The 27,809-nt window shown below is 40.3% G+C and overlaps 1 protein-coding gene across 1 annotated transcript in view; it reads left to right on the top strand.

The window, feature by feature from the left end:
• LOC117760922 (copine-9-like) overlaps positions 1-27,809 on the top strand; it is a 175,189-nt gene extending 147,380 nt beyond the window's left edge. Inside the window, exons 15-20 of the mRNA XM_034584341.1 lie at positions 2,479-2,660; positions 9,887-10,014; positions 16,247-16,349; positions 17,327-17,384; positions 24,585-24,658; positions 27,340-27,809. Coding sequence (XP_034440232.1) covers positions 2,479-2,660; positions 9,887-10,014; positions 16,247-16,349; positions 17,327-17,384; positions 24,585-24,658; positions 27,340-27,558 — 764 coding nt within the window. The 3' untranslated portion in view covers positions 27,559-27,809. The remainder of the gene's footprint in view (positions 1-2,478; positions 2,661-9,886; positions 10,015-16,246; positions 16,350-17,326; positions 17,385-24,584; positions 24,659-27,339) is intronic.

Below are 27,809 nucleotides of genomic sequence, written 5' to 3'. Positions count from 1 at the left end.
TGCACTTATGACACCCAAAGTGTCTGTACCCTTTACTCTAATTAGCAACTGTGTTCTCCTCTTAGATTCGAGAAAGGAACAAAAGACAATTAGTCTGTCTTACAGTTTTGATGTAAGACAGATGTTTTCTTAAATTGTTGCTAAATTAAAGTCCTAAGCTGTTGGGTTTTGCTCTCTAATGTTTTACTCTGTTGAGATAAGGAATGTTATGTTATAACTAATCAAAATTGAATTAAATTAATTCAAATTAAATTAAATAGAATTATTGGACACGCATGCAGCAGATATGGTGAAATTTCCATCTTCACTCCCTGTGTGAGGGTTAACAAAGTAAAAGATAGTAACATACAGCTGCAGTGAATTTGAAAAGTATGCCTCACAACACAAGTTAAAGTTCATATTCAAATGTCTATAAATCTCTGCATAACTTGGCCGTCAGAGAAACCGTAATGAAACATGATTTTTTTTTCCCCACTAGACATGAATCTATCAATAAATTTGAAATGTAGCACAGCCCCGATCCCCTTAATGCAGAGAGCCCACCATGGAGTGACTCTCAGCAGAAGAGAGATCACAAGAAATGTAGGGAGAGAAGTGGGGAATGACATGCATCCAAATATGTATTCTTGTTGTTGCTGGTGGTGGTGGCAGGACACAAACAAATGATTTCACATGAAAATGCTGAACTTTAGTGACAGCATCCAAAAAAGTAATATTTCAATGTTTACCATATGTAATATTTTCTGGCATTTCCCCTAAGGGCTCTATGGTAGTGTTTTGAGGTGGGGCTCAAAGTAAACAAAGTAAAAGTAGATATTTTTTCCACAATTTGACATATTTTTAAAGGTCTTAATAAAATATACTCTAGTCAAAATACCAAAATGATGAAGTACTGCAACAACCCCTCAACCCTCAAACCTGTGTGAAGAGTCCTGTTCTGAGTGGCCTTTTTGTGGATGTGTGCCTTTACATGCTAATGAACCATTTTTGTGGATGTTTTAACAGGCCACAGATCCACAGGCAGGATTTCAGCTGTCATTGTCGCTGGCTTGTCTGACCGTGACAGACATTCTGCAACTATGAAATGGCGTGACAAATATAGTAGATAGGTTATATGGAGCTTTGTAGTGAATGAAGTTGTTTGCTGGGGAGGGAGGTAGAGAAGATAAGACCGAGTCACTGCACCTGTGGGAAGGTGTGTGTCAGAAGAACTGAGTAGTAATGCAAGCGTATGTGTCTCAGGATCGAAGCTTGGTGAATGACATGAGGCAGTGCCCAAGTGAGCTGTAGGGCTGAGGAAGAGATAGCGGGGAATTTAAGGATGCCTTTGTCCGCTCTTCAGCCAGGTGGAGAGGCTGTTGTGTAGCTGGAATAGGCTCATCACCTTCCTGAAGAGCAGACAAAGCAACACCTTACTCCCTGCACATGCTATCAGATCTTTCCTGACTGTAGCTGGGACGTTGACTTATTAACTCAGGCCACTGTGAATTGTTGTGAAGAAATGTCCCCCTCTGTGCAGCCAACAACAGAGCATTTTGTGTGCTTGGCTCACTTCACCTATTTGCACAGATCCAGCACATTGGGGGAAAAAGGTGAACATTTGCCAAGGTAGCTCTGACTTTGTAGGTGGAGACTTGATGCAAATTCAGAGATCGGCGGGTTTGGTCTAATTGAATTAAGGCTCCAAATCTAACGGCTCATGATGCACATGTTTTCAGACATAGGCAGCCCCACAAAAAAACTGACCTGCTGTGATTTTTCTGCATTGGTGGCCCCCCCAGTGAAATAATAAATAGAGCACTGAAAAGTAATATCTTTATAATATGTCCCCCTTTATGAAAAATAAATATTTCTATCCAACTAAACTGCAACAGCTCATATGAAATGATCTCTGTCTGGATTATCTTCAGAGGTTTCTGAATGAGCCTCCATCCCACATTTATTGACGGCAGCTGAGTCACAAGGAGGTTGTTGGGGTGGATAGTGGACATTCAAACTGCTACACCAGAGATGAGGGTTTGCATCCACGTGCAGTCCTCTCTGTGCTTTTGGTTGAATTTAGGGAAATATTGTGTCTTTGTGAACATTCTCTGTATCGAACCAGACCAAACTCATTCACTAACTTTCACCAAGTAGGCTTCTGCAATAGTCTAAATAGATCTGTTTAATATTGCTGTAGTCACTAAGAGTGGTTTGTACTGTAAGATCAGATTTTGAACAAATATGTTGTCTTTAAACATTTAAATGTTTGTAATTTATTTTCAATTACGTTACTAAAAAATGCTTTGGTTGTTGCACTTTAGTTGTATAGAATTGCATATAGGAGACAGGGTCACATCTCTGCTACAGAGTGTACAGCAATTAATATATTGATTTCATTGACACTATAGGCTAATTCTGTCCATGTGCCATGAGTAGCATCAATAAACGTGGCTTTAATTGATGTGCCATAATCACAAGAACGCTTTCTCTCTCCAGGGAACCCATCCCAGCCCACCTCACTGCACTACATGAGTCCATACCAGATGAATGCATATGCCATGGCTCTAAAAGCTGTAGGGGAGATCATTCAGGATTACGACAGCGACAAACTCTTCCCAGCATATGGCTTTGGAGCTAAACTTCCCCCAGATGGCAAGATCTCTCACGCCTTCCCCCTGGTAAGAGACAGTAAGACCCCGTTCAGACCTGGTATTAACATGCAACATCATCCAATCACAAGTGGTCAGTGTGACAGGTGTGGAACCCACGCAAATGCGTCCTCAATGCGTCTTGAGATCAGATCAATCAGACCAAATTCCAAAGGTTGTTTGAGACGCATGTGGCCACATTCGTATAGCAGTGTGAACACGAATGTGTCCTGAGCCACATTGAAAAACTGCCTACTCAGCTGACGTCCTCTGACCTGCTATCAAACAAACTGAGCCCAGACTCAACAAAAACAACACAACACACAATATGCCAATCCTGTAGCCTGCATAGAGCTGCTGAGCAATGCCTAAGCCTGCTGCAAAAATGTAGCCTCTAAGAGACCATGGCAACTTTCATGCCAATTGCATTTTCAGAGAGGTGATTTAGGTCTCGCACCCCCACCCTTGTCCACATACCTCCGTGCCGACACTTTGAAACAGCAAACAGGGGAAGCAGTAAAATACATTACTTCCACCACATCCAGTTAGTCACCTCTGTTTCTCATTACAAGAGCAGGAGAAGCCCCGGGTGTACGGTCATCCTCGATCACTTCCTACTGCGTCCCGTGGAAAATCTGCAATAAAAATGTAAGAACTTAAATTCACTTTCATTTGGCTGGTGCCCCACACCAGGAAGTCCCTGCCCCCCTTATTTACATACTAGCACCTTAATTCTCTCAGCCATACTGACTCTGCTCTCTCCCTATCTCTTGCTCGCACCAACACACAGACACACACACACCAACACAAACACGTTGACAACATATCTGTATAGCCTGGGTAAATACAGCATCATTTGGTCTTTGTGTACAGAAATTATGTACATGATTTTAGAGATGTCCACTTATGATCAGATCTCTCCGGATGGATGTTAATACCAGGTCTGAACAGGACCTATGAGAAAGTGAATGTTTAAATACAAGTGCATGACATTTTGTGATATTTAGACAATAGGGACTTACTCCTAACTGGTACTTATTTCAATGACCTGTTTTTTTTAGTATAGAAACAGGTTTGCCAAGTTGAAATTGGAGGTTTTATTTATCGGGTCAGCTCTGACTAAATCACAGGATGTGACATGTGTCTGTCAGATATAAGGTCTCTCTGATGTAGAGCCCGAGTCCATTTTGGATTCTCTTCAAGGCTGAAAATAAAAGTGTAATCAAACACTCAAGTCAAGGCAAAAAGAAGCATCAAGCAGAAAAACACATTAGAGTGGGAGAGCCTTTAAGGTCTGACAATTACTGTTGAGTCACTATTTTCATTATATAATAAACCTCCTTGGTTTTTTGTGATGTTGAGTGGTTTTTCAGTAAGCGTTTTTAACCAGGATGTTTACTGCCTGATGGTTAACCTGAGAGCTTTCTATTTCAACTGCTCCAATAGATTGCTCTTAGTGGACAATTGACCTTCCTTAGGTCTGCTCGGCATTTTATTTTGCCTTGGATCTTTGCTTTGCTTTTCCAAACCCATCAAAACTTTTTCCATAACTACATCAGCCATTATTTTATAGTGAGTTCTGATAAAACAGCATCAAAAACACACAGTAAGCAACTACCTGGGGAACATAGCGGAGCACTGGCACAGATATTGTTCTCAGGAGTTGGTGGAGACCAAAGTAGAGCTACAAGGAGATCGACCAAAGCTCATTCATGACCTGGCTGTCCTGCTAGTGCTGGACATGAATTGGCTGACAACTCAAATACGGCAAACTGGGACCAGTCAATGGCATTTTAGCAATGTTTTCCTTATATTACTGCGAATATATGCAGTATTTAATGCTTACTTAAAATCTTTGTCAGGTCATTTAACCATTTATTTTGTCATGCATATGATAAAAAATAAGCTCAACCACACAGAGTGAAAATAGCTTAAAGAACGTGAAAGTTATTGACGACTATTTCCACTATGGAACAGTGTGTTTATGAGTCGGCCCCTGTTTAGTTTTTTTCTCGTCACACGTGTTGAAGTGATATACACTCCAGTCAATAGTTAGTATTTTTCCAGTGAGCTACACACTGGCATGTCAAGAAGATTGTTTGTTTACAAGAGAACTCCACCTATTGTGTATATTCTTGTTATCCTTCATCGTATTTGATGCATGCACGTATACAGTTATTACATAATATGCCATGTGATGCCTTTGCAAAAGCTGAAGGCCTACTATGAACTTTGAAACGTTTGCCTGTGAGCTGTCAGATGTTCTTCTTTGTTTTCTACAGTCCTTACCCACTCTGCAGTCCCTGCAGGGAAACCAGGATGTTTCTTCACAAATGTATTTTTAGTCATTCATTGTGAGTGATCACAAACAAACATTAATTAACATTCAAATTAGAAGGATAATGTCTCTGGACAAGCCAAATTACCCCCTGCACTTCACTTAACAACACACGGCTATTCAGCTCAGGACAACTTGCTCAGTCATTGAAAGGAGAGGTTGCACAATCCCACAGGCTGCAGGCACTCCGGAGTATTCTTGTGAAGGGGACGATTGAGGCAGAGGAGAGGGACAAAAGGTGGGAGGAAGAATATGAATCACGCCGCACATCAAGAGAAAAGAAGTGGTGGTCTGTGAGGTGGTGTGTCATTGATGGAGAAATAATACAGATGAGACTGACACAACACAGAACAGGGAGACATTTTGATGCGACGCTGCTTAGCTTAGCATTGTCAGTAGGAAGGCAACAATAGCATATAGGAAGACGGCTTTTTTTTAAAGAAAGAATGACTCATGCTTTGATTTGAAACAACTTTCTTACCAGATAATGAAATGAGGAGATAAGTGGGTTGAAGAGAAACATTTAATCTGTTGCCGTTCCAACGCTTCAAGATAAGAATAGTAGGATTTGTATATCAAGAAGATGATAATATGGCCTCAGCTTTTAATGTGGGTGAAATGCCTTAGGTCTTGCATTTGTGGACTGAGTTTCTCTGACCTGAAACTGTCATTTTTAATCAGGTTTATAAAATCCCATGATCCTCCTGGCTCCCTCCCAATCAGAAGTCAGAGGTGGACAAGAGCGTCAGAATCTGGCTGGTCTAGATGCTCATTTCCATATGAGCAGCCTCTCAATTAACTCTCCCAATTACGGTTCACCTCGGCGTGACAAATCCCCCCACTGCGTCATGCGACTCTAATTAGCACTTTATTGTTTGGAAAATGCTTGAAGCATGTCGAGCAATCTTTGACTTCATCAACATCATGTAAATGTAAAAGTCATCATACTTTGTCTCTAATGTATGGATCACATATGACAGATCATGGGAACAGTGAGATGTGTGCCGATGTTCACCAAAGGAGAAAGTGAGGCTGGTTTTTAACACTAAGCCCCTTTACTTAATATCCCTGGTTCATATAAGGGTCAGAATATTTATGAACCAGCTTATTAACTCCTAATAAAGAACATATGCAGTTTTGAACCGCTCACACTTGCAATAAATTAAGAGTCAATGTACCTTGAAGCAGCCTCTCCTTCATAAGGACATGAGATAAAATATTTGTCTTTGATGAGAGTTACTTGACACTGATTAACTTGGAGCTTCTGCTGCAGAACTCCTCTGTTTCAGAGCTTAATTAACACTGGCTTCTGAGTCCACTTTTGATACTTTAAAGAAATCCATATCATTAAAGAAAAACTTCAGTCTCATAGGAAATAATTAAGAAGTAATCTTGGAGAGAGATAACGAAGAGAAGACTCTCAGAGTGTGAACCTGCCTTTGAAACAGGGGGGATGGTTCCCAGTAAACAGAGGCTGTATCAGTGTTTTGATAAACTGTCAGCACCATTTGAGGTTGCACACACGCTGAATGTAGTTGAAATCTGTCGACATGCAGCAGTTGGGTTTGTATTATTTTGATGCACTGTGCACAGAGGCATATTGTATTCATGGTGGATAATTCTACTGTATTCAGCATAGCAATGTTTCTCCACAGTCTGAATATGAGTAATATTATGCAAAGATAATCCGGACAGAGCCACCAGGGACCGTCACTGTGGTAAACAAATACTTAAGCTGTCTTTGTCTATACTCAAATTCTATTCAAGTTTTGCATTTGAAATGTCTAAACAGTGGGAAAATAACAACATGTGGACTATTTGAAAATGCCAGCATGTGGATTAAAATTGCAAGAGAAATCCAGAGAATAGCAGAAATGGAGGAGCTGCTCGCTCACCACACATTGTGAATATGTGAACAACAGAAGTATCTGTTCAAGGAAAAACAGTCATTTCAGGAAACCCAATACGTACGATAGTCAGCAACATTGCAAAGTTTCATTTTCCTATTTATCATTTGCTGTTAGTACAATATTTTCAAACACGGTGCACTGTCAAAATAGTCAACAAACACATATATTTTTGTACTATATACATTATACAAGAATTATTTGTATGGTTCATTCTTATTGGACTGGCATTTTGACTTTTTGGGCTAAATTTACTTTACAACAAAACATTAAACTTAGTTTCTTTTTTCATTACAATTTGGGCCTTTGATTAATGATCAAATATGCAATTCTCTGACATTCATCAACTTGAAATGCTGGAATTACAATACATGTGTGGAGAAGCTGGTGTATGAACTTTGAGCACATGTTGGGCTAAAGATTTAGGATAAGAATATGTAAATGGTCTTGCATGAAGCCCAGTGTCTAGCTCACTTTAGACATTGCACCAAGTAATCAGGAAGGACTGATTCCTCCTTATTGTGTGCCCGGATGAAAAGTGAGGGGAATGTTAGTTGTGGCACAATCAATTGAAAGATGCTTGGCTGTTTTGTCTTGAAGTTACTGAGAGCTCTGCACATCAATGAATATACTGGTCCACTATATTTATTACATAGACCAATGAGATTGTGTTGTCTGTTTGTTGGATTATTTGTTTGTAAGAATACATTAATGCTACTCAACTGATTTCCTCTAAACTTGATGGAGGGAATGGGCCTCAGAAGATTATTTTAAATTTTGGTGTGGCTGTGGATTGAGGGGTGGATCTAGGATCTTCTTTTCAATTCGTATATAAGAACTAGACAATCATGTGTAGAATTGTTCAGCCTTGGAGTTATACACCCTGGAGTGCTATTCTAGTCTAGAATCCTTGTATGTAGGATGTTAGAACATTACTATGATACTGATTTAGGAGAGTTCTTTATTCTTAAGAAAGATAGATTGAAGTGTGTTTCTGACCGTGGCTGGGGTGAAGCCGTATTGTAGGGATGAGTGATTAAATGCCTATTTGACAGGAATGAACTGAATGACACATTTACAACAATGATGCAGGGATTTCAAAGAGAAAAAATGAAGGTGAGGGCACGACTGTGTGTTTGGGGATTTGTCTGAACTAAAAGGTCTTAGATGTCTATTATTCTTCAGTTTTTCCACGTTAACTTTATCTTTATTTACACTCAATCAACTTCAATCAATCAAATTTTATTTGTATAGCCCATATTCACAAATCACAATTTGTCTCATAGGGCTTTAACATTGTGTGACATCCTCTGCCCTTAACCCTCAACAAGAGTAAGGAAAAACTACTAAAAAATCCTTTTAACAGGGTAAAAAGAACGTAGAAACCTCAGAGAGAGCCACATGTGAGGGATCCCTCTCCCAGGACGGACAGAAGTGCAATGGATGTCAAGTGTAAAGGAGAACATCAAGATAAAGGTTTTAGCAGCATTGATAAGGGTAAACATTTTGAAGTATAACTGAAGGTCAGTGAATTGGTGGATTAATGTCATTAATGGTCAAGTGTCTGAGGAGAAATACTATGTATCGAGCAGTCCTGCTGCAATCATAGTCTATGGTCAGCTGCCACCACGATCATGATCCACCATCAAGATCGGATGCCACTATAGTCCACAGTCATTGTCCACTGCCGCCATTAGGATCCATCATCGGCTGCCACCTCGGTCGTGGTCCACCACCATTATCAGATGCCAACACGATAAAGGATCTGCCTTTATTATCACGATCAGCCAGCACGATGCAGAATCCGCCATACTGGATCCACCAGTACGATCTCTGATACGCGATCCACAGATCATAATCCACGATGTGGCCACAGCCGCGGCCCTGGGTCTGCGGATGATAAGGCAAAGGGACTCCGGGGAAGAAGTCAAGTCAGTAACACGTATTGATGGGATATGAATTACTTTGATGTGATAACGATTGAGAAGAGGAAGGAGAAGCTGGAAAGAGAAGCTCCGAGTGTCATGTGTCCCCCGATCTTCTAGACCTATAGCAGCCTAACTAAGAGCAGGTCTAAGACAAGCCTGGACCGGCTCTAACTATAAGCTTTATCGTAAAGGAAGGTTTTAAGCCTACTCTTAAACGTACAGATGGTGTCTGCCTCCCGAACTGAAAGTGGGAGATGATTCCACAGGAGAGGAGCTTGATAGCTGAAAGCTCTGGCTCCTACTCTACTTTTAGAGACTTTAGGGACGACAAGTAAGCCTGAATTCTGGGAGCGCAGTGCTCTAGTGGGTTGATAAGGTACTAACAGCTCTTTGAGGTATAATGGTGCCACTGAAGGAGATGAAAGGGCTTCTCACAGATTTGAAACATGTTCATCTAAATCATAGACTCTGACTGTGTGTCTGTCAGTGGCCACTTCATTTGTTACCGCTGCGCTGTTTATTAGTTCACATATCTAATCAGCCAATCATGTTACAGCAACGCAGTACATAAAGGCACAGAGACGTGGCCAAAAGCTTCAGTTGTTGTTAGACGAAACATAAGAACTGGGAAGTGACTATGAACAGTGATACTCCATTTCCATAGTGATAATACTGGTATGCAGTGTCCAGTTTACACCATATGTAGTGAGGCGTGTTTATCCAAAATACTCAAGCCTTCAGTTCATCATTGCACAAAACTTTTTCCCAGCAGCAATATAGGGAATATTATGTTGTCCTCAACCTCAGGTGATGTACTTTTTGATGCAGTTTCCTCTGTTGTCTCTTACCATTGGCACCATGCAACCATCCACAGTGATTTGCATACGGTGGACTCATACAGTGTTCTACATATGTGTGTGTACTGATTGAAGTATCCAATTTTAGATGAAGCAAAAGTAGCTCCAACCCCCACCTCCAATCTTTTGTCATTGATTAGACTCCAGGCTTGGTAACTCCTTACTGCAGCTACCTTTTTTTTGTTGATGTCATTAGCCTCATGTTTACATACTTTTTCTCTTGCAGAACTCAAATACAGAAAACCCAAACTGTGTGGGGATCGACGGGGTGCTAGAGGCATATTTCCAGAGTCTGAGAACAGTTCAGCTGTATGGTCCCACCAACTTTTCCCCAGTCATCAACCAGGTGGCTCGGTGAGAAACACACACACACACACACACACACACACACACACACACACACACACACACACACACGCACACTCCCCTGTCTTTGTCTCATGAAATTGACATTCACACAATCAAAAATCTGATTTTATACTTGTACATTAAGCAGCTATACAGTGGTTACATGCATTATTATTAAATTATAAATTCCACACAGTTTAAATGTTAGATAAAAGGACATTGACCACTTGTGTTGATTGATCCAGTTTAGCTTTAAAACCAAGTTGTGAGTGTCAAAAAAGTTCTCACAATGCAGAAATGTTCCCAGTATGAGGGCTTGAAACTGAAATTGGTCCTTATAAACATAGTAATGTAAACACACACACATGGAAAGGATCACAAACAACCTGTGCACAGATGCATACTAGATACACACAAAAACACAGACACACACAGTATACACACACTAACACATAGTTTCATATTCACTTATACATTATGTTTCTCATCCATGAAAGATGTAAGGATGTTTCATATGCATGTGTTACTTGTGCCACCATGGGATGCCAGCTGTGTATATACAGTATGCATATCATGAATATAAACAGAAGATCTGAGGCGGCTCGATGGCAAAAGCAGAAGACATGCAGGCATGTCACAGAGAACGACCTCTACTCTGTAGAGAAATTAGTTTGATTAATTTCTTGGGTATTGTATTGGATCACAGTGGGGCTGGAATAAACTGACACCACCGTTAATGATTAACTTCTGACTCTTAGAGTAAAAACCCTAATTGGTTGCAGTTGTTAATGAGTTGTTTGTGTGATGTGCTGTCTGACAACTGAACTTATGGGTTTGACTAATGGAGCAGCTAGTTAAAATACAGACAGTGTTCTTGTTGGTGTTCATCAAGGGGAATGAATTATATATCAGGGTAAGCCAGTTGAGATGTATCTTTAATCTATGTATGTGATGTATCTCTTGCCTTAACACAGTCCACTGCCAACACACTCATTTAGACTCTGGCTGACAATAGGCTTCAGCTTATGTAAATGTTCAAATCACTGCACAATCATTTTTAATTCAGATTTCTCCAGAAAAAAAAACATACTTTAGGTCTGACCCATGTTTTGCATGTGCCTGTACATGCAAATTTATTCATTTACGTTTTTTTGCCGGTGACCCTTGGGTACCAGACCCAGTGCAGGACCATTTCAAACCAAGACAAAGCTATCTGAGGGCTTTGTGTCTAATAATAATAATATTCTCCTTGACAGACTAGCCTCCATTGGCATCACACACTGGTTTGGATTGGACTGGTTTAAATCATATCTTTCTTTCCACAAGCAGTTCATCCAACTCAAATCTTTCAAATCCCAGCCATTTCCAGTCACTACTGGTGTTCCCCAGGGTTCTGTCTCGGATCATTTTCAGAACCCTCTCCCTTAATCACATCACTCCTTAAGCAGCAGGTTCATTGGCTCCCGGTCAGATACCGCATTGTTTTTCAGATTCAGCACCTCATGTTTAAGGCCATTCATAATCTCGCTCCTCTATAGCTTTCCAAACTCCTGCACATCGACACATCCTCCCGCACTCTCAGGTCTTCTTCTCTCATCCACCTCACGTCATGCCATGTTTCGCACCGTTGTGTCGTTGCCTTGGCAATGCATAGCCATTAATTTGGGGGGGCAGAGCTTCTAAAGGAGCACTGAAGACAGGGTTATGTTTCTGTTGCATTTAGGTTCAACAATCTTTGTCTGTAACCACTTACTCTAAAGGATCAGTATCACCACAGGGATGTTCACAGTGTCTCTTCACACAAAGACAACGGGTTGAGAAGAGGAGTGTGTTTGAACTCTATGTACTTCAGTTACAGTAAGTGACTCATAAGCAGGGGTGGAGTGGGGATGAAAATCCACCCAGGACATCTGAGTCAGACCCAACAATCCTGACCTGGAGATACACAAACACCCATACAGCCAGTGTCAAGCTGTTAGTGGCAATTCCTCCTCAAGTCTGAGATAATTTCACTGACACAATACTTTGCCAATGTTATTATCTTTGTATAGAAGTTTATATCATCAGCATCTTAGAATTTAGAGTAGAAAACAGAGTCAAATTAAAGTTATTCTATTCCTGTTGCCTGAAGCTGATTTTGCTATTAAACTTTGACTGGTGTTCTGAATTCACACTGCCGGTCCTCAATGCATTAAGAAGTTATTTTGAAGTATTTGGATGCCTTTGTCTTCCAGGTTTATAACTTCTTTACTTCAGTATGAACATTAAATAACTCCTTCACTTACAATATTCATGTAAAACAGTCTGCTGCTCACTGCCTCACTGTTACCATCCTAAGAACCTTACTACCGCAGAAGTGGTAAAGTAGCAGGAACCAGGTCATCAAACATCATCAGCCTGTTTCGCATAGCGACCAACAAAGAAACCTCCTGTTACTCCTGATGGTCTTGTCCCCCTTGTTGCACCTTGTACAATGGTTGCCAGGTTGGTGGCTTGGAAGAGGAAACAGGGGAGAGCTTCATTATGTTGGTTTCTAGGAGTCAATTGTCTTCTAACATGTCCATGATTACAGGTTATTATATTAATCAAATATATAACATTTAAAGTTGTATATTTGACATTGATTTATTACATAATTATTAAACAATATTACTATCAATAAAGTAAAGTCGATTATAGCCCACAACCAGGGCTTTAAATATGAGTTGTTATGCATATTTAGTTATTTCACATGCCCCTGTTGCCGCAGTCTCTAATTCAAAGAGTTGTCCCTTTTTAACAGCTGATGCAGTTGCCCCATTAAAGGTATGGCCCCATCTTCATGTCTCAGTAGCCATCACAAAAAAAAGAACAATAGCCGGTGTCTGTGGCCCTCAAGGACTGAAATGTCCAACTATTATATTCGGACCAAATGAAATTGGCAAAATGTTCCTGGCTTACCAACCCTGGCTTTAAGTATTTGCATCAAGTGGGTCACACATTGAGTGCTCTATTAATTTCTGACAGCCACAATGGGAGTGCTTCGGTGACATAAATAGATAGGAATAGCTTAATACAGTGTGTCTTCATGTTGAACCCTGCAGCACATATCATCCTGCAGGCTCTTATTAAAAACAATTTTAATTTCACCAATGAAATGCTGTTGGAGTAGAGCCGGTGTTCAGTTTTTTCCCGGATTCTGGCTGCTTATTACCTGTTACTGTATTTTTAGCTCCCACATGAAGAAATAATATCCTGTTCCAGTTGAGTGGTTGTGGTTGGATAATCAAATGGAGTGTAGTGCTGGGTTGTTCATCTGTGGGTTCAAGAGCTTCAAGATACATTGACATCCACAGAGAGAAAGAGAGAGCATACACCGTTATTTCTTCTCTGTCCTTGTTCTTTTTATTTGAAACTTGTTTTTTCACCATATCATCAGATGCACTACTCTCCCCTCGTTCCCTTTTTTCATACGCTGACTATCTTCCCCTCTTTACTGTCCCTCTTCCTCCCCCACATCCTTGTTGTCTTTCTCACTTTCTCATTTCTTCTTGTCTTTCACCTGCTTCTCCTACTCTGGTTTTTACTCCCCTCGTATTTTGTTTTCTTAAATAAACTCCCCCTTTTTCTCCTCTTCATCTGCTTGGTCCAGCTCTTCCCCACACTGCTCCTCATCCACCTCTACTTTGCTGCTGTCATCCATGTGGGAGGTAAAGAGTTGTGATGAAAACAGAGATAGAGGAGGTGGAGGTGGAAGATGCATGGTGTAATCCATATGCACATAAATATACACAGCCACATGTAACTGTTCATGTCATAACAACAGCTTAGTGTAAGAACAATCATAAAAGTCATGAAAGCCAGTGAAAATGAGAACCGAGTTTACACTTATTGCTTCGTCATTTGCCCAACTTCTGTCTTGTATGTTGCTTGATACAGTTTGTTTCCAATTTCGGTGATACAAGTGCAGTCCCTGTTCTGAACCTGCCTGTTTGGAATGATCTGTTCCCTTGTCCTGTGTTAATGTATTTCAGAATGATTCGGTGTCTTAAGTGAGTCCTCAACAGTTCTACAAAAAACTTTCTATTGTTTGTGTGCAGAGCTTTTCATAAACAGTCTATGGTGCAGAGTGAAGTTAGAAAGTTAGTCAATGTTTTTTCATAAAATGACACTGAATTTGCTTTGTTACTATTTCAAAGGTCTGTTAAGCAATCAACACAATCTTTAGACCCAAGTTCAAAACATTTCAAAATAAAAGCTCTGTAATTCAGCTCGATATAAAGCATTGCAGCAGCAAAATGACTGTTGTGTTATTATTTAATAGAGAAATTTGAATGCATTTATTTGAAGTAACTTTGGGTAAAACCTTCTCTTACTGAATATAATAAGAATAATAATGTAATAACCTCCGGATCTGTTTCCACAAATCGCTATTGTATTTGATACAAGATTTGGGGCCAGTACAGAAAGCTTGAGTAGCTTGTGTGTTCTCCAGTGGCACAGCGTGGAATTAATATTAGTCCGAGGGCCAATGAGTCATTTCACAGTTGGTGTTATTGCCTCCGATTTAATATCATGTTTCCAGTTACACTCTTCACTCCCTCCCTGCTCTCTTCAACGTCTCTTCTCTTTCAGTCCGATTTCAGTGATATGTCATCAGCTTTGCCGTCAAGAATTACTTGACAGTGCTCAGCTTTCACACCAACATCACTAGAGTCTGTTACACGTCATTCCTACGACCTGCTTCAGCAGTAGCATACTAGAGCTTACATCATACATCATTTTGTGCTACTCTCTCCGTGGATCTGTTTGTTATGTGAACAGAGTTGTTGATGTATACATTTATATACATTTCAAGTGCTCATACACAACTGTGGCTATGTAGTTAATGTGTACACATCAACAGTGGTTATATTAAGGTTAAAGGGTAAATTCAACAATGTCCTATGAATTTCTTCCTCTGCCAGGGGCGTGTTCAACTGAAAAAAACATCAGATCTACGAGTGACATATATTTACGTTATGAACTTTCATATCTTCCTGTATTTGCATTTATTTTACCCCGTGAGGAGAAAAAACTGCAGCTGCACAGTGAATAATGGAAGTGACAGACTTTCTGCGGACTTTAGCTTGAGACACTGAAAATCTACTGTAACAGCACAATTTGTTCCCCAGTTCCATTGTTTTACCTGTTGATGCACTTTTCCATTATTCTGCACAGAAAGCAAGTGAGGGAGCAGGGGTCTGCAAGAGGAAGACGACAGAGGAGGAAAGATGGAGGAAACAATAGGGACAGGTGTAGAGACAGACAGGAGAAATCTAGCAGACAGAAAGACAGTTTGCCATTTTGTCTGCTCTTAGCCTCAGGCCAGACAGAGTGTAAGCCAATCAAACAGTGAGTCAGACAGCAGGTCTACCTCCTCCCTGCTGGGATCCTCACATTATCTGCCACACACACACACACACACACACACACACACACAGTGTCAGTTTGGAATAATATTTGATGATAAGTCTGTGGCAGAGAAGAACTCTCCACTCACTCTTTTGTCCTCTTAACAGATTATATGTGAGAACTATCAGGTAAATTAATTCAATTAAATATGTATTCACACTGATATTGTATTTAGACTGGCATGATTGTATGTCGGCCTCTTTTCCATTTCTTTGAGACCACACTGCGTGTTTACAGCCGCCGTGCTGATGTGCAGCGAATGACAAACTGGAAACGCATTCTATTGGCCAATCAAACTTGTGCATTTCCTGACAGCGAGATTCCAGCCAGAGTGAGCCCTGGTGTCAATGATCCCCCTCATACAATGTCATGATCCTATAACCTCCCTGCACACTGCTGGTCCCATGAAATCACTTTGATAGACTTTATGAGCTGCTTTCAGTTAATGCTATAATTTTGAGACATTACCAAACATCCATATGAAAATGTTTTCTGGAAGACTGATTATCAGGATGAAGTGACATTTCAAATGTGAGCAGTGATGCAGAGGTTTGTCTTTACATATAATTTAACATGTCCGTGTGACCAAAGTGTCTGTGATCAGTACCACCACATTAGACTATCTCAAATGTTATTTTAATTAACCAATCTCTCTCTCTCTCTCTCTCTCTCTCTCTCTCTCTCTCTCTCTCTCTCTCTCTCTATCTCTCTCTCTGTGTGTGTGGGATGTGTGTGTGTGTGTGTGTGTGTGTGTGTGTGTGTGTGTGTGTGTGTGTGTGTGTGTGTGTGTGTATTATGTATTTAGATGTGCGGGAGAAGTGACCGACGGCTCCCAGTACTTTGTGCTGTTGATGATTACAGACGGTGTCATCTCAGACATGGATCAGACCAAGGAGGCTGTGGTGAATGTGAGTCAACATTGCAAACAAAACACAACACAACACTGTGTGTAAGGCCCTTTTCAGACCTTAACATATAGACTACTTCTGTTTGAATGATTGTTGTTTTTAGCCAGTTCAACTATGTAGAGCCAGACAGGGCTGAATGAATCATTTCATGCAGCTTTACAATGAGAGAAGATTTTATTAATGTGAAAAAATGTATACATGAGTCAGTGTTATTATTAGTAATAGTGGTGGCCTCAAATAGGTCACTGCACATGTGTGTCAGACGTCTTTCCAATGTGGTCTAAGTGATCAGATCTCAAATGTATCCTCAGTGAATCTTGGGTGTGTTGACACATGAATTTAGAGCTGATTGGATCACCTGAGATGGATGTTAATACCAGGTCTGAACAGGGTCATAACATGAACTCTACTTTGTACTGTAACATGTGTTTTCCACAAACATCTGCTATTAACAACTCAATGTCCAGATAATTTTATTATGAGCTGAAAATGTTGCGACATTGACACTGCCACTCACAGCATTTTCAAAATGATCAGTGGGTGAAGTAAGTCTCAGAGGAGGTTGAAGTTACACTTTAAATATTACAGTTAGAGGTATATCACTACAGCTTTAATGTGTGCATTGTCAGCTGAAAAATGTACACGGCTCCAAGATAAGTATGTATGGACAAAGAATAACATTCAAACCCACTTCAATGATACATGATTGTTTCCTAACGAACCCCATAGAGACCCCACACAGGTGGATGCTCTTTATTCAGTCATGGTCATTTGGTCTCAGCCACTCGTGATTTCCCATATTTCCCTTATATGTCACAATGGCGACTTAATAAATCAACAGTTTACAACCCAGTGAACAAATAGTCTCAGTAGATTGTGTTCATACGTACATATGTGTGTACTTGGTATAAACAGTGTGTATTTTTGAGTCAGGGATCTGTCGTGTGGCTTACAAGCCCCCTGTGTTCTCTCCACAGGCAGCCTCCCTGCCCATGTCTATCATCATAGTAGGAGTGGGCCCTGCTGAGTTTGATGGTAAGTGTGTGTGTGTGTGTGTGTGTGTGTGTGTGTGTGTGTGTGTGTGTGTGTGTGTGTGTGTGTGTGTGTGTGTTTGGGGCGCATCAGTCCATTTACAATCAACGCAATAGAGGAGCCTTTTCTTTACTTTCACTGCTGCGTTGTGAAAATCATTCATGGAGCGACGCTTGCGAGCTAGTTCAGCCAACTCGAGCTGCGCTGCGCCAATCATGTGACATACATCATGTGACATACCTCACTCTCCACAACCATCTATAATACACACCCACCTTATCAGTTGGTCTATTTAAGCAGAGAGAAATTTCCCATCGTCCCCTTTACTCGCGCTGCTGCTGCAGTATTGCTGCCAGTTGCTTCAGCCCCTCCACCACCCCAGCATCCACCTGTAGGCTCCGATGGGGGGGGTTAATGGTGCTTTAATGATACTGTACATGTAAGTACAGTTTAACAAAGACTCTTGACGTGCACACACTGTGTCTTTCAGACGCCTTGACCTATTTACTAAATTAGTTTCCATGGAGATGTAAAATTCTTGCATTTCAAAGAGAACATTTGGCTTCCTCCTGAGAACAAATTGTTTAGCTTGCCCTTTTTCACACGTCAGTCATTTAAAGTGATAAAATATTGCATGTTGACGAGCATTAACTCACCAGATTCAAGGATGAGGCCTGTCACTGAACGTTGTCTGTGGGAGTGAGGAGGCTCCATGGGACATTCTGAATACTGATTCTCAGATGATGATGATGTCTAATGGTTCCCATGACATTCTATCCTGCAGTGGAGCAGATGTGTCACACTAGAGCTGCTGGCTCATGATGGGCTGCTGTACAAAGTTAAGAGCTTCTATTTAGTTATGAGGCTCTGAGTCGTGCATTCAGACAGAACGCCACCACTCTCTCTCCACAGTCAGTGATAACTGAGATGCTAATTAGAAATCTGCTTGAATGTCTTCATTTTCAAGACCAACATATGGGAAATTTCAACCTTTCCAACAGAGAACATTTCCGGAGGCTTGATATGTAATTAACCACCAGCCAATAACAGTGTGTCTTTAATTAAATGACCTGCTTTTATCGGAGAACTGCACTTTGTTACAGCTTGGGTTTGATTTTTATAGCTCCATTCATCCCTTTTTTCAGCGCTGCCAAAGAGCAAGATATCCTTGCATGGTATTTTTATATTGTAATAACAGATCTTTGCAGATATTAGATATTTAAGTCTCTTCTTAGATGCTCTCTGTGTCCGATTAGAAGATAGAAGAATCATAAATTCCTGCATCCACCTTTCCTCAAGCCTGTGTCTAAAGTGGGTGAGGTACCAGGGGACCTTTAGTGTTTATGTGACAGCACCATAGACAAATGTTTATGTACATAATCATAATGTTATGAATGAATGTGAAGTTGGAGTCACTGGGCAGTGAAGGTTGGCTCCAGGAAAAACCAAAAATATAGTGTGGATGTGGAGGTTAAATATGTGCACAAAAGGTGACATTGACACAGTGACACAGGTATGAATCATGCGGTGTAATTTTCTTGAAATCAAAAAATGGGAATAGCACACAAATCCAGTGAAACATTTTATGGGTGCTGGTCTCAACAAAACATCACAACACATTTAAAAAAGATAAATTCACACACACTAAAGCTCCTGGAGCACGAGGCTGTTCCTGAAACTTCTGATAAAGAACAATCGCCATCTTAAATACCCACAACCCATTTTGAACAAATCATGTGATATATCAGCAATACAGAATATATTCATATCATAGTTTAATAAATATACATTGAAGAATAATGTACAGATTCCAAAATATAAGCCCACATATAGAATTCATGTCACATCCATATTTGGTATTCCAAATAGTAATCCAGTATAGTCATTTTCTTGACACAGGGGGAAAATGGTTGCACATTCGATGCATATGAATAGAATTTCATTCCTGTTGAGAATCAGAATCACTTTCACATCTCCATGTTTACAGTCATGCATGGAAGATGGTTCAGTGCCCATATTTGTTATTATGGTGGAACAACATATAGTACAAGTCATCAAATTAATGACCCACCAACCTTTTGTTGCAATGTCATAATTTAAAGACGCTGCAATGGTTGTTTTGCACTATTACTTATTACATGGATAAAAAGCATTTTTTTGTGCCTGATGCTCAGTTTGGTTCCAGGCACCTAACATCTGTTGGGTTGGCCCGTTGTCAGGATGTTATTGTGTAGTCTGAATTCTGCCCTGAGCACAGGGTCCCTGGTTCTCTGTTGGCAGGAGTCTTTGTTAAAAAACAATTTAATTTTCATTTCATTTATTTGATCCAATTCTTAAAGGCTTCGAAAACATTCTTCTTCACCAGGATTATAGTTTTACGCTTCATGAGAGATTCTTATTTCCGGTTGTGTTTTAAAGAACAAAGGTTATATCATATACTTGTATGCACCAGAACCTGATGACGTCTATGGAGCTGGTTTATTATATTTTCAGTCTGCTGTCAATCAAATCCAATCAAACCAGACCCACACAGTCCTGTTGAAGTAGGTGAGCTGAGTTTTAAGTGTTGTTGTAACAACTATTGTCCACAGGCTGAATATTAACTCTGGGTCCTATTCAGTTGTTTATAAAAGTAAAAGATTCAAATGTTTTTTTCTTAAACTTCTCTATCTCGATCTATCTGCAGAAATGTATTATAACATTTAAAATCATGTTTCCATTAGTGTATAATCACCTGAAACTAAGAATCTGTGTGTTTCTGTTCCAATGTTCGTTGGGGCTTTCTCGATAAGAGGCCAATCAGAACTGATTATCTACCCAAATAATCCCAAAGTGTGATGCGTTTATTAAATATTCTTAACGCTACCGAGCCTCCCCGATCTCGAATCAAAATCGGCTCCAACTGAATATTGAGCATAAACCCGCAACAGCCAATGAGAGTGAGCTGACCAGGAAGCGTCACCAATTGGATGTTGTTGGATTGGATTGTTGTACAGCTGCGACTAAACACAACAATAGATCTTGTGCTGCAAAACAACACACGCAAGTGCAGCTAACTGACGATGTTGTTTTTCTTCTGAAATAATGTTTGGTCACGCAAGTTTCTGTGAGATCTCAAGTCTCTGCAATCGCCTTAGCGACATTTTTTCCTAGTCTAGTGGGTAGCTCAGACAATTATAAAATTAAAAATCTGTTAAAAAAAAAAAATCTGTTAAACGTCCAGTGTGTAAGATTTAGGTGAAAGGGATCTATTGGCAGAAATTGAATATAAAATATGATAACTAGTGTGTAATCAAATTGTACAGATTGTAGTTTTCTTTACCTGAGAATGGGCCCTTTATATTTAAATACTTATATATATATATATATATTTACATCAGGAGTGGATCCTCTCTACGGAGGCTACCAAACTGGACAAACTAAAAACCTTTTGAGTTTTTATGACAACTGAAGGTTACCACAGGTTCTCTTTCATGTTTGGAAGGGGAGGGTGAGGTGAGGGGTATTCAGATGCAACATGCAACTCCACCACTAGATGTCACTAAATTCTACACATTGAACCTTTAAATCTGTCATTATGTCTTGTGTTTTTAAAATCTGTTTAAGAGTTGAAAATCCTCCAGTGTGCAACAGGCCTTAAATGAGCTCCTTATATTTACATCATGAGCAGATCCTTTTCCTTGGCGTCCATCATGTTTCACCTCCATGCATCAACAGTAGCCCAGAACAGGCCGACCAAACAGTGGCCTGACAGGGGAGCTCTTACATTTTACATGTTACCTGATTTAATCCTTTTTGCTGCCATTTATGTTTAATTGTGTTTTACTTAATTTACCTTACCAACCAATCCCAAAATGCTATTCAATTTCCGCAAAGAGATTATATCCCACCAATCTCAATTTACTACCATGCTGCATCTACATGTGATGGCAAATGTATCATTTTGTAGGAAGTAAGGTATTTTTACATATTTGAAATGTAATGTAAAATTCAGAGAAGCTCATCTTCTGAGCACTATGGAAATAAATCAAGGTTTAATGGCAAAATAAATCAGAAAGGAACAGTCCGACATTGGGGCCTGTGAGTCACTGTGCAGGCAGCAAATAGATGTGAAAGCTTGTGTGTGACAGAGCGAGGGAAACTCAAGCGGTGTTAGAGAATAATGGTGGACATGTGGTGACGCTATTTGTAAATCCACCTACCTCAGTCACCAATCTGATTGAACTGAACTGTACAGACAGAGGTCCACTTCACTTAAATCAGATAAGACTAAAGTACAAGAGACTTGCAGGAATTAAAGTGACAAGATCACAGCTTCACTGCTGCATTCACTGAATCATCTTTGTTGTTCCTTTTACTGGCCTCCTGTCAGTGTCGGTGTGGGCTCAGCAGAACATTTCACAGTTTCTGTCACTCAGCATCCTGAACTTGTCCATGTGTGTCTGATTTACCCTCTGTGATGCTTGAAAAGCTTGAAAAGCAGAAATGAGGTTTGCAAAGGAGAATATATGATGCATTCCTACTGCAATACAATAAATGTATTCAGTTGTTTGTTTTGCCCAGGTCTGCTCTCTTGGTGATCAAACCTCCACATCAAACCTCTCAGGAAGCACCGTGTGAGGATCAGCCTTTTGAAATCAGAAGTTTATTATTATTACCAATTCTGTTCTGACTTGTTTCATCCACTCTTGCATCTTTTCTTCTCTGTTCCCTCAGGCTCATCTGTCTGCCTCCTTGTGCTGCTAAAAATACATGTCACGCATATTTTGTGGAAGCATTTGAGAGACGTGTTTGAAAATGTGATAGAAAATGGGCCAAAACTGTTGCGTAAGTGTAGCTTTCATTAAAAAAAAATGTCTGAAGACAAACAGAAGGAAAGATTAACTTTTCTTAATCCCTGTGGAGAATTTGAGTAATGAACTGAGGAAAATAAAACATCAGGCAACATCAAATGACAACACTGTCGTGTTTTACTGAGAACTACAATACACACCATCAAATGTAGAAATAACGCCACGACACAACGCAAGACACGTCTTTTGACTGTGTAGCTGAACAAAAAGGTATTTTGTATAAATTACACACATTTCATTTCATGCACATTTGGCATATTCTGAATATTATCCATTTAATTTAGGGATTTACCATTTACTTCTGTTTAGTTTTTTCATCACTTCATGTGCAGTTTAATGTCACAGGATATCTGGGGTGAAATAATATAATTCTTATAATAAATTCCATGAAAAGACCAACATCAACAGGGAACTAATGTGTGTGTATCCACTCTTTACAACTGTGGTGAGCAGAAGTGAGTCCTAAGTGCTGCTCATTGTGGGAACTGTTGGGTTTCTCTATGGTTTTTAAGGTCTTGACCTTCTATGTAAAGTGCCTTGAGATAATGTATATTATGATTTGGCGCTATAAAAATAAAATTGAATTGAATAAAGCTTGAGGTACCAGCAGGGTCTAAATTAGGTTCTGGGAAATGTTCTATCCCCAAAAAAGTGCTTGTTCAGGAGGAACTTCTTCCTGAAAGCACATGAGCCTTAGGGTGGGACTTTTCTGATTGGTCAAGAACTCTTGAATTTCATTCCACTATTTTGAAGATTTTTGGATACACTGACCCTTGCATTCAATTTCACACAAACCTTTTTATAATTGCTTTCACTTTACGTATTCCCTCTCAGTTTGTTCTTTTCCCCTCATCTCTTTCCACTTCCCACCATATAATTGGTGGCTCACTCTGCCTTCTGAGACTCAGGCAGAGGGACACATGGTCCCTGTGGACAAGGGTGAATGCACATTGCAAATAACCAAATTGAATCCTAATCACATGAAAGAGTGAGACTGACACCTACAGTGAATAGACCCCCTCCCAAGGGTCTGAAGTGGGACACCTCGTCCACAGGCCAGCAGCAGGGGCATCTCTGCTAAACTTTTACATTTTTGGTTTAAAATAAACCATTTTGTTTGAGCTACATGGATCTACAAGAGGGTTTCTCCCTTAGTCACCTTACCCAAGAAGAAACAAAGGGAATGGCACAGAAACCAGTGCTATGTTTTTGTTGTGTCTGCTGACAGAATCATTGCACAGGTAGACAAAGAACTCCTTCAGAGGATCGAAATGAAAAACAAATTCTTCAACAATATTGTACAGTTTGTGGGTAAACTATTTCCTGTGAGAGGTAATTAACGTTGTTTACTCTGGAAGTGGAGTTCAGTTAGCCAGCCAAACTTTGTACTGCAGACTTATAATGAATTCTACCAGTGATGGAAAAAAGAACACCAGTTGTGAAAATAAAGAATAATTAAGCACCGTAGACTGGTAGAAAACTGATCTCCCCATGACTACTTCACATACATAGACACCACATTAAAACAAAAAGATGCCTCTCATCTTACATGGGATCAGGAGGCTAATACATTAAAGCATATGAATTTCCTTTCAATCTCATGCTTCAAACACAGTTCATATTTTGGAAAACCATTACTGATCTTCATATAATGTTTTGATGAAACTGAATACTTTGGCTTGTTTAAACTTGGGTTGATGGTATTGATGATATTTTTATGATGTGATATTTATATCAATGTCTGCAAGGTCAGTCCCCCATTCAAATTCGGTTCACTAGAAATTACTTTTCACCAAATACATTTAGTAGGAAACCTAAAGCTGGCTGGTTAGTGTTCAGAGGCCATGTGTTTATTGAATGAATGAAACACGTATTAACAGCAGCAGAGGTGTTATGGGATGGATGAGGTGGACAGCGGTCGAGTCCCATCAGTGGATTGGTTTCTGCAGCAGACGCACTTTGGTGAAGATGGTGTTTTGGGTTAAATGTAGATAAACATGTTGTCTCTGTAGTCACCGTAAAATGTTTTCTGTTGTAAATCAGACTGGAATATTACAATCTGTGAAACAACCATAACTAAATTCAGTATGTCACTATGTGGATATTGAATATTTTGGCAGAAAACAAACACTGTGAATATTTTACAGATATGTTCTGTGTAAATGTTTTTGGAACTTGACACACTTTTTTTGTATTGTTGCAGTTGCCGTTTAGTTATATAGAAGCTCGATGGTAAGGAGACAGGCTTGTCTAGACTTGCAGCACATCTAGTTTTCTTCTGAAAAATACATGTAGGATGTACAATATATAATGCCTCTACCTAACAGTTCAATTTTGTGTTTGTCTGCAGCTATGGAGGAGCTGGATGGGGATGAAGTCAGAGTTTCCTCCAGGGGGCGCTTAGCTGAGAGAGACATCGTCCAGGTGCAGTATATTCTACATACACACTACTGCTCTCCTTTTATGTTGATTTTAAGTTTATCTACGGTGGCCCTGAGAGCTCAACGCTCTGCAAAATAAGAAAACACATGCAAGTAGACAAAACACAAGCAAAGTAAGAAAACATCTTCATCAATTTGACAAAACAACACAACACATTACGCACAATTACAGAAAACAACAACGGAAGTGTTTCCAGGGGACAACTAAAAGTGATGGACCAGTCCGGTTGTTTAATTGTGTGTATTTCGTTGTATTTCGTATTTTTGAATTGGCAGGCTAATAGTAAGCAAAACGTCAACGCTCGGTTAACATTAGACATCGCCAGTAATATCTGAATCATGCGATCACAATGTTAAAATAAACCATTTAACAACTCCAAACTGCGGCAGCAACAACAACCGGACCTGTCCATCACTTTTAGTTGTCCCCTGGAAACACTTCCGTTGTCGTTTTCTGTAATTGTGCGTAATGTGTTGTGTTGTTTTGTCAAATTGATGAAGATGTTTTCTTACTTTGCTTGTGTTTTGTCTACTTGCATGTGTTTACTTAAGTTGCAGTGCGTTGAGCTCTCAGGGCCACCGTATTTATCACTGTGACCTGCAATCACCTGCATTGAGCTGAATATAAAAGATGTGGCTCAGAATTGGATCCTGCAGCACAGTGCTTTGGTTAAAACACTGAAGGTTGACTAAAGTTACACTGAGCAAGTTCTGGGAATCAAGAGGACAGGCCAATGAGACGTGAGGTAGTAGATGGAGGTGTGTTCACATAATGGCTCCCAAAAATGCGGTTTGTGGTGTACAGGAAATGTGGAGGACATTTAATCTGTACCACTGTACAATGGTATCAGCAGCAATCGAGTCAAGTTGAGTCCACTGGTTTGAGGGTTGTAGTAGTGAATGGTTTCAGCAATAATCACGTAGTGGTCAGCCCCAAGGAGAACACGTAAGTCAGTTAGTGTCCCTCCACTCAAGGGGGTATAGAATAAGGCTGTAATGTTTTCACATATATGCACTGGTGCCTGGAGAAATTAATCTTTTTTAAATTTGAAAAGCAGCCGTCCAGCAGGATAAAGGTTGTGTTATAAACAGTGACATGTAAGACGACACTTGCATATTTTTTTTACCCAAAAATCAGCCAATTGTGATTGTCGATGCAGATGCAGATTTTGCATCAATACTGGCCCACAGACTATAGGCTGCATGGCTGAATAACTACATGATGATACATTTTGAGTCAACTAAATAGTCTATGACTTTCTTTTGTAAACTGTCACTTGGAACAGCTGATTTGAAACAGACAGAGTAGGCAGAGTGGGCCACCATTATAAAATTGTAAGATTTGTCATGGGACAGTTTTCAAATATTACTGTATACATATTACAGTTTTCAAATATTACAAATATAACTATATAAATAACTCCACTACATATTATTCACATAATTTACATGGTTCTGCCATTACAAAGTGCTCATCGGGGGTTGACAACTCCACTTGAAGTTGTTAGAGTCAGAATCCCTGTCACCATCAGCATCCTCTCTGAGGGATGTGGGGGACATGGGGGGGACGGAGCACGTACTGGTTCTGGGGCTGAACTACCATCACTAACTGAGCTGCTGGCGAGCAGCACCGAGGAAGCAGCACAAGGTCGTTTCTGATGAAGTTTTTTGGGGGGGTTCACTTCATGTTTGAATTTCAATAGAGGCCTAACAAGTTATGTTTTGAAAAATTATTCAGTTAGTGAGGAGGTCAGGTAAAGGCCTTGTGATATTTGTTCCCAGGAAGACAAACACAGACATGGCATGCCCTACTCTGCTTCTGATTGGCTAACTCTGATAGTGTTATCCTAACTAACCAATCAGAGGCATAGTCAGGCAGGTGATGCTTTTGCTGTCCTGGGAAAAAATGGCTTGCAGGACACTACTGAATGATGAGCACCAGAGGGCAAATTAGAAGTGGGTGAACAATATGCTGATTGAAACGTGTATACACCATATACCTGCGCATACACTGCACTAGACCACTGTGTGTATGGCTCATAGTTTGGTTACATATGAAAGCAGAGTATGTGGGAGACGGCAAACTCGTAAGTCAGTGTTGGATGTGATAGCTAGTAAGGGGCCTGTAAATCACCACTTCCTCCCACTGTACAAAGATGAAGCCAAAATATCCCAGACCACCTTTCACTGGTGACATCATTTGGAGCCAGAGTCTGCGCTGTAGTGATCATGAAATGGAGCTGTGATATTGTGGTCCCACCTATATACCCACCTGAACAATAACACGTCAATCATGATGTCTCACCCTGTTTTTATAGCATCATATTAGTAATTAAAACCAATCTTATCAGAAACATACACCATTGGACATATCCGTGTGATAAGAACTTCATCTAAATGATTTGACTTTTTTTGGTCCGTGTTCCATTCACTAACATGGATGGGCTGTGGTTTATGACCTATAATACAGCCAGCCACCAGGAGAAAATTCACATGTTTTGTGTGTTAGAGAGAGTGTGTGTGTGTGTGTGTGTGTGTGTGTGTGTGTGTGTGTGTGTGTGTGTGTGTGTGTTGACCAAGCTTCGACCAGAGGTAAACACAATTAATCAAGTACAAACCTTAGGAACATTTTCTATCATCTTCCGTTCTTCTTTTCCCATCCAGTTCGTTCCTTTCCGGGACTACATCGACCGCTCAGGCAACCAGGTCTTGAGCATGGCCCGTCTGGCCAAGGACGTCCTGGCAGAGATCCCCGACCAGCTGCTGTCCTTCATGAAGAGTCGAGGGATTGAACCCCGCCCCCCCTTGCCTGTCACCTCAGAATCCCCCTCAATGTCCACCCCCACTGCAACCACCACCAAGGAACACAACGTGCATGCCTGAAAATTAGGGCATGTGTGAGTGTGTGTGCGCATGTGTGTTCTGCATGGTTTCCAGGGGTTGGTAAGAGGAACCGGGTCAGGCTTGTTTTCACGGTGTACTTAAAGGGACAACTTTCAGAAGAGAAAAATCCCCATTATAAAAGTGTATGTGTAAAGGATTCTTCTGACAAGATCTGGATCACAAGTGTAAAAAAAGTGCAGTTTTGATCTTTTTAATGTTTCTCGTTCTGTCTTCTGTCAGCTCCTGTCACG

Source organism: Hippoglossus hippoglossus, chromosome 5, assembly GCF_009819705.1.
Source record: "Hippoglossus hippoglossus isolate fHipHip1 chromosome 5, fHipHip1.pri, whole genome shotgun sequence".
In the NCBI taxonomy this organism is placed as follows: domain Eukaryota; kingdom Metazoa; phylum Chordata; class Actinopteri; order Pleuronectiformes; family Pleuronectidae; genus Hippoglossus; species Hippoglossus hippoglossus.
The sequence above is the reverse complement of the archived record's forward strand: the minus strand, read 5'-3'. Positions and strand labels throughout refer to the sequence as shown.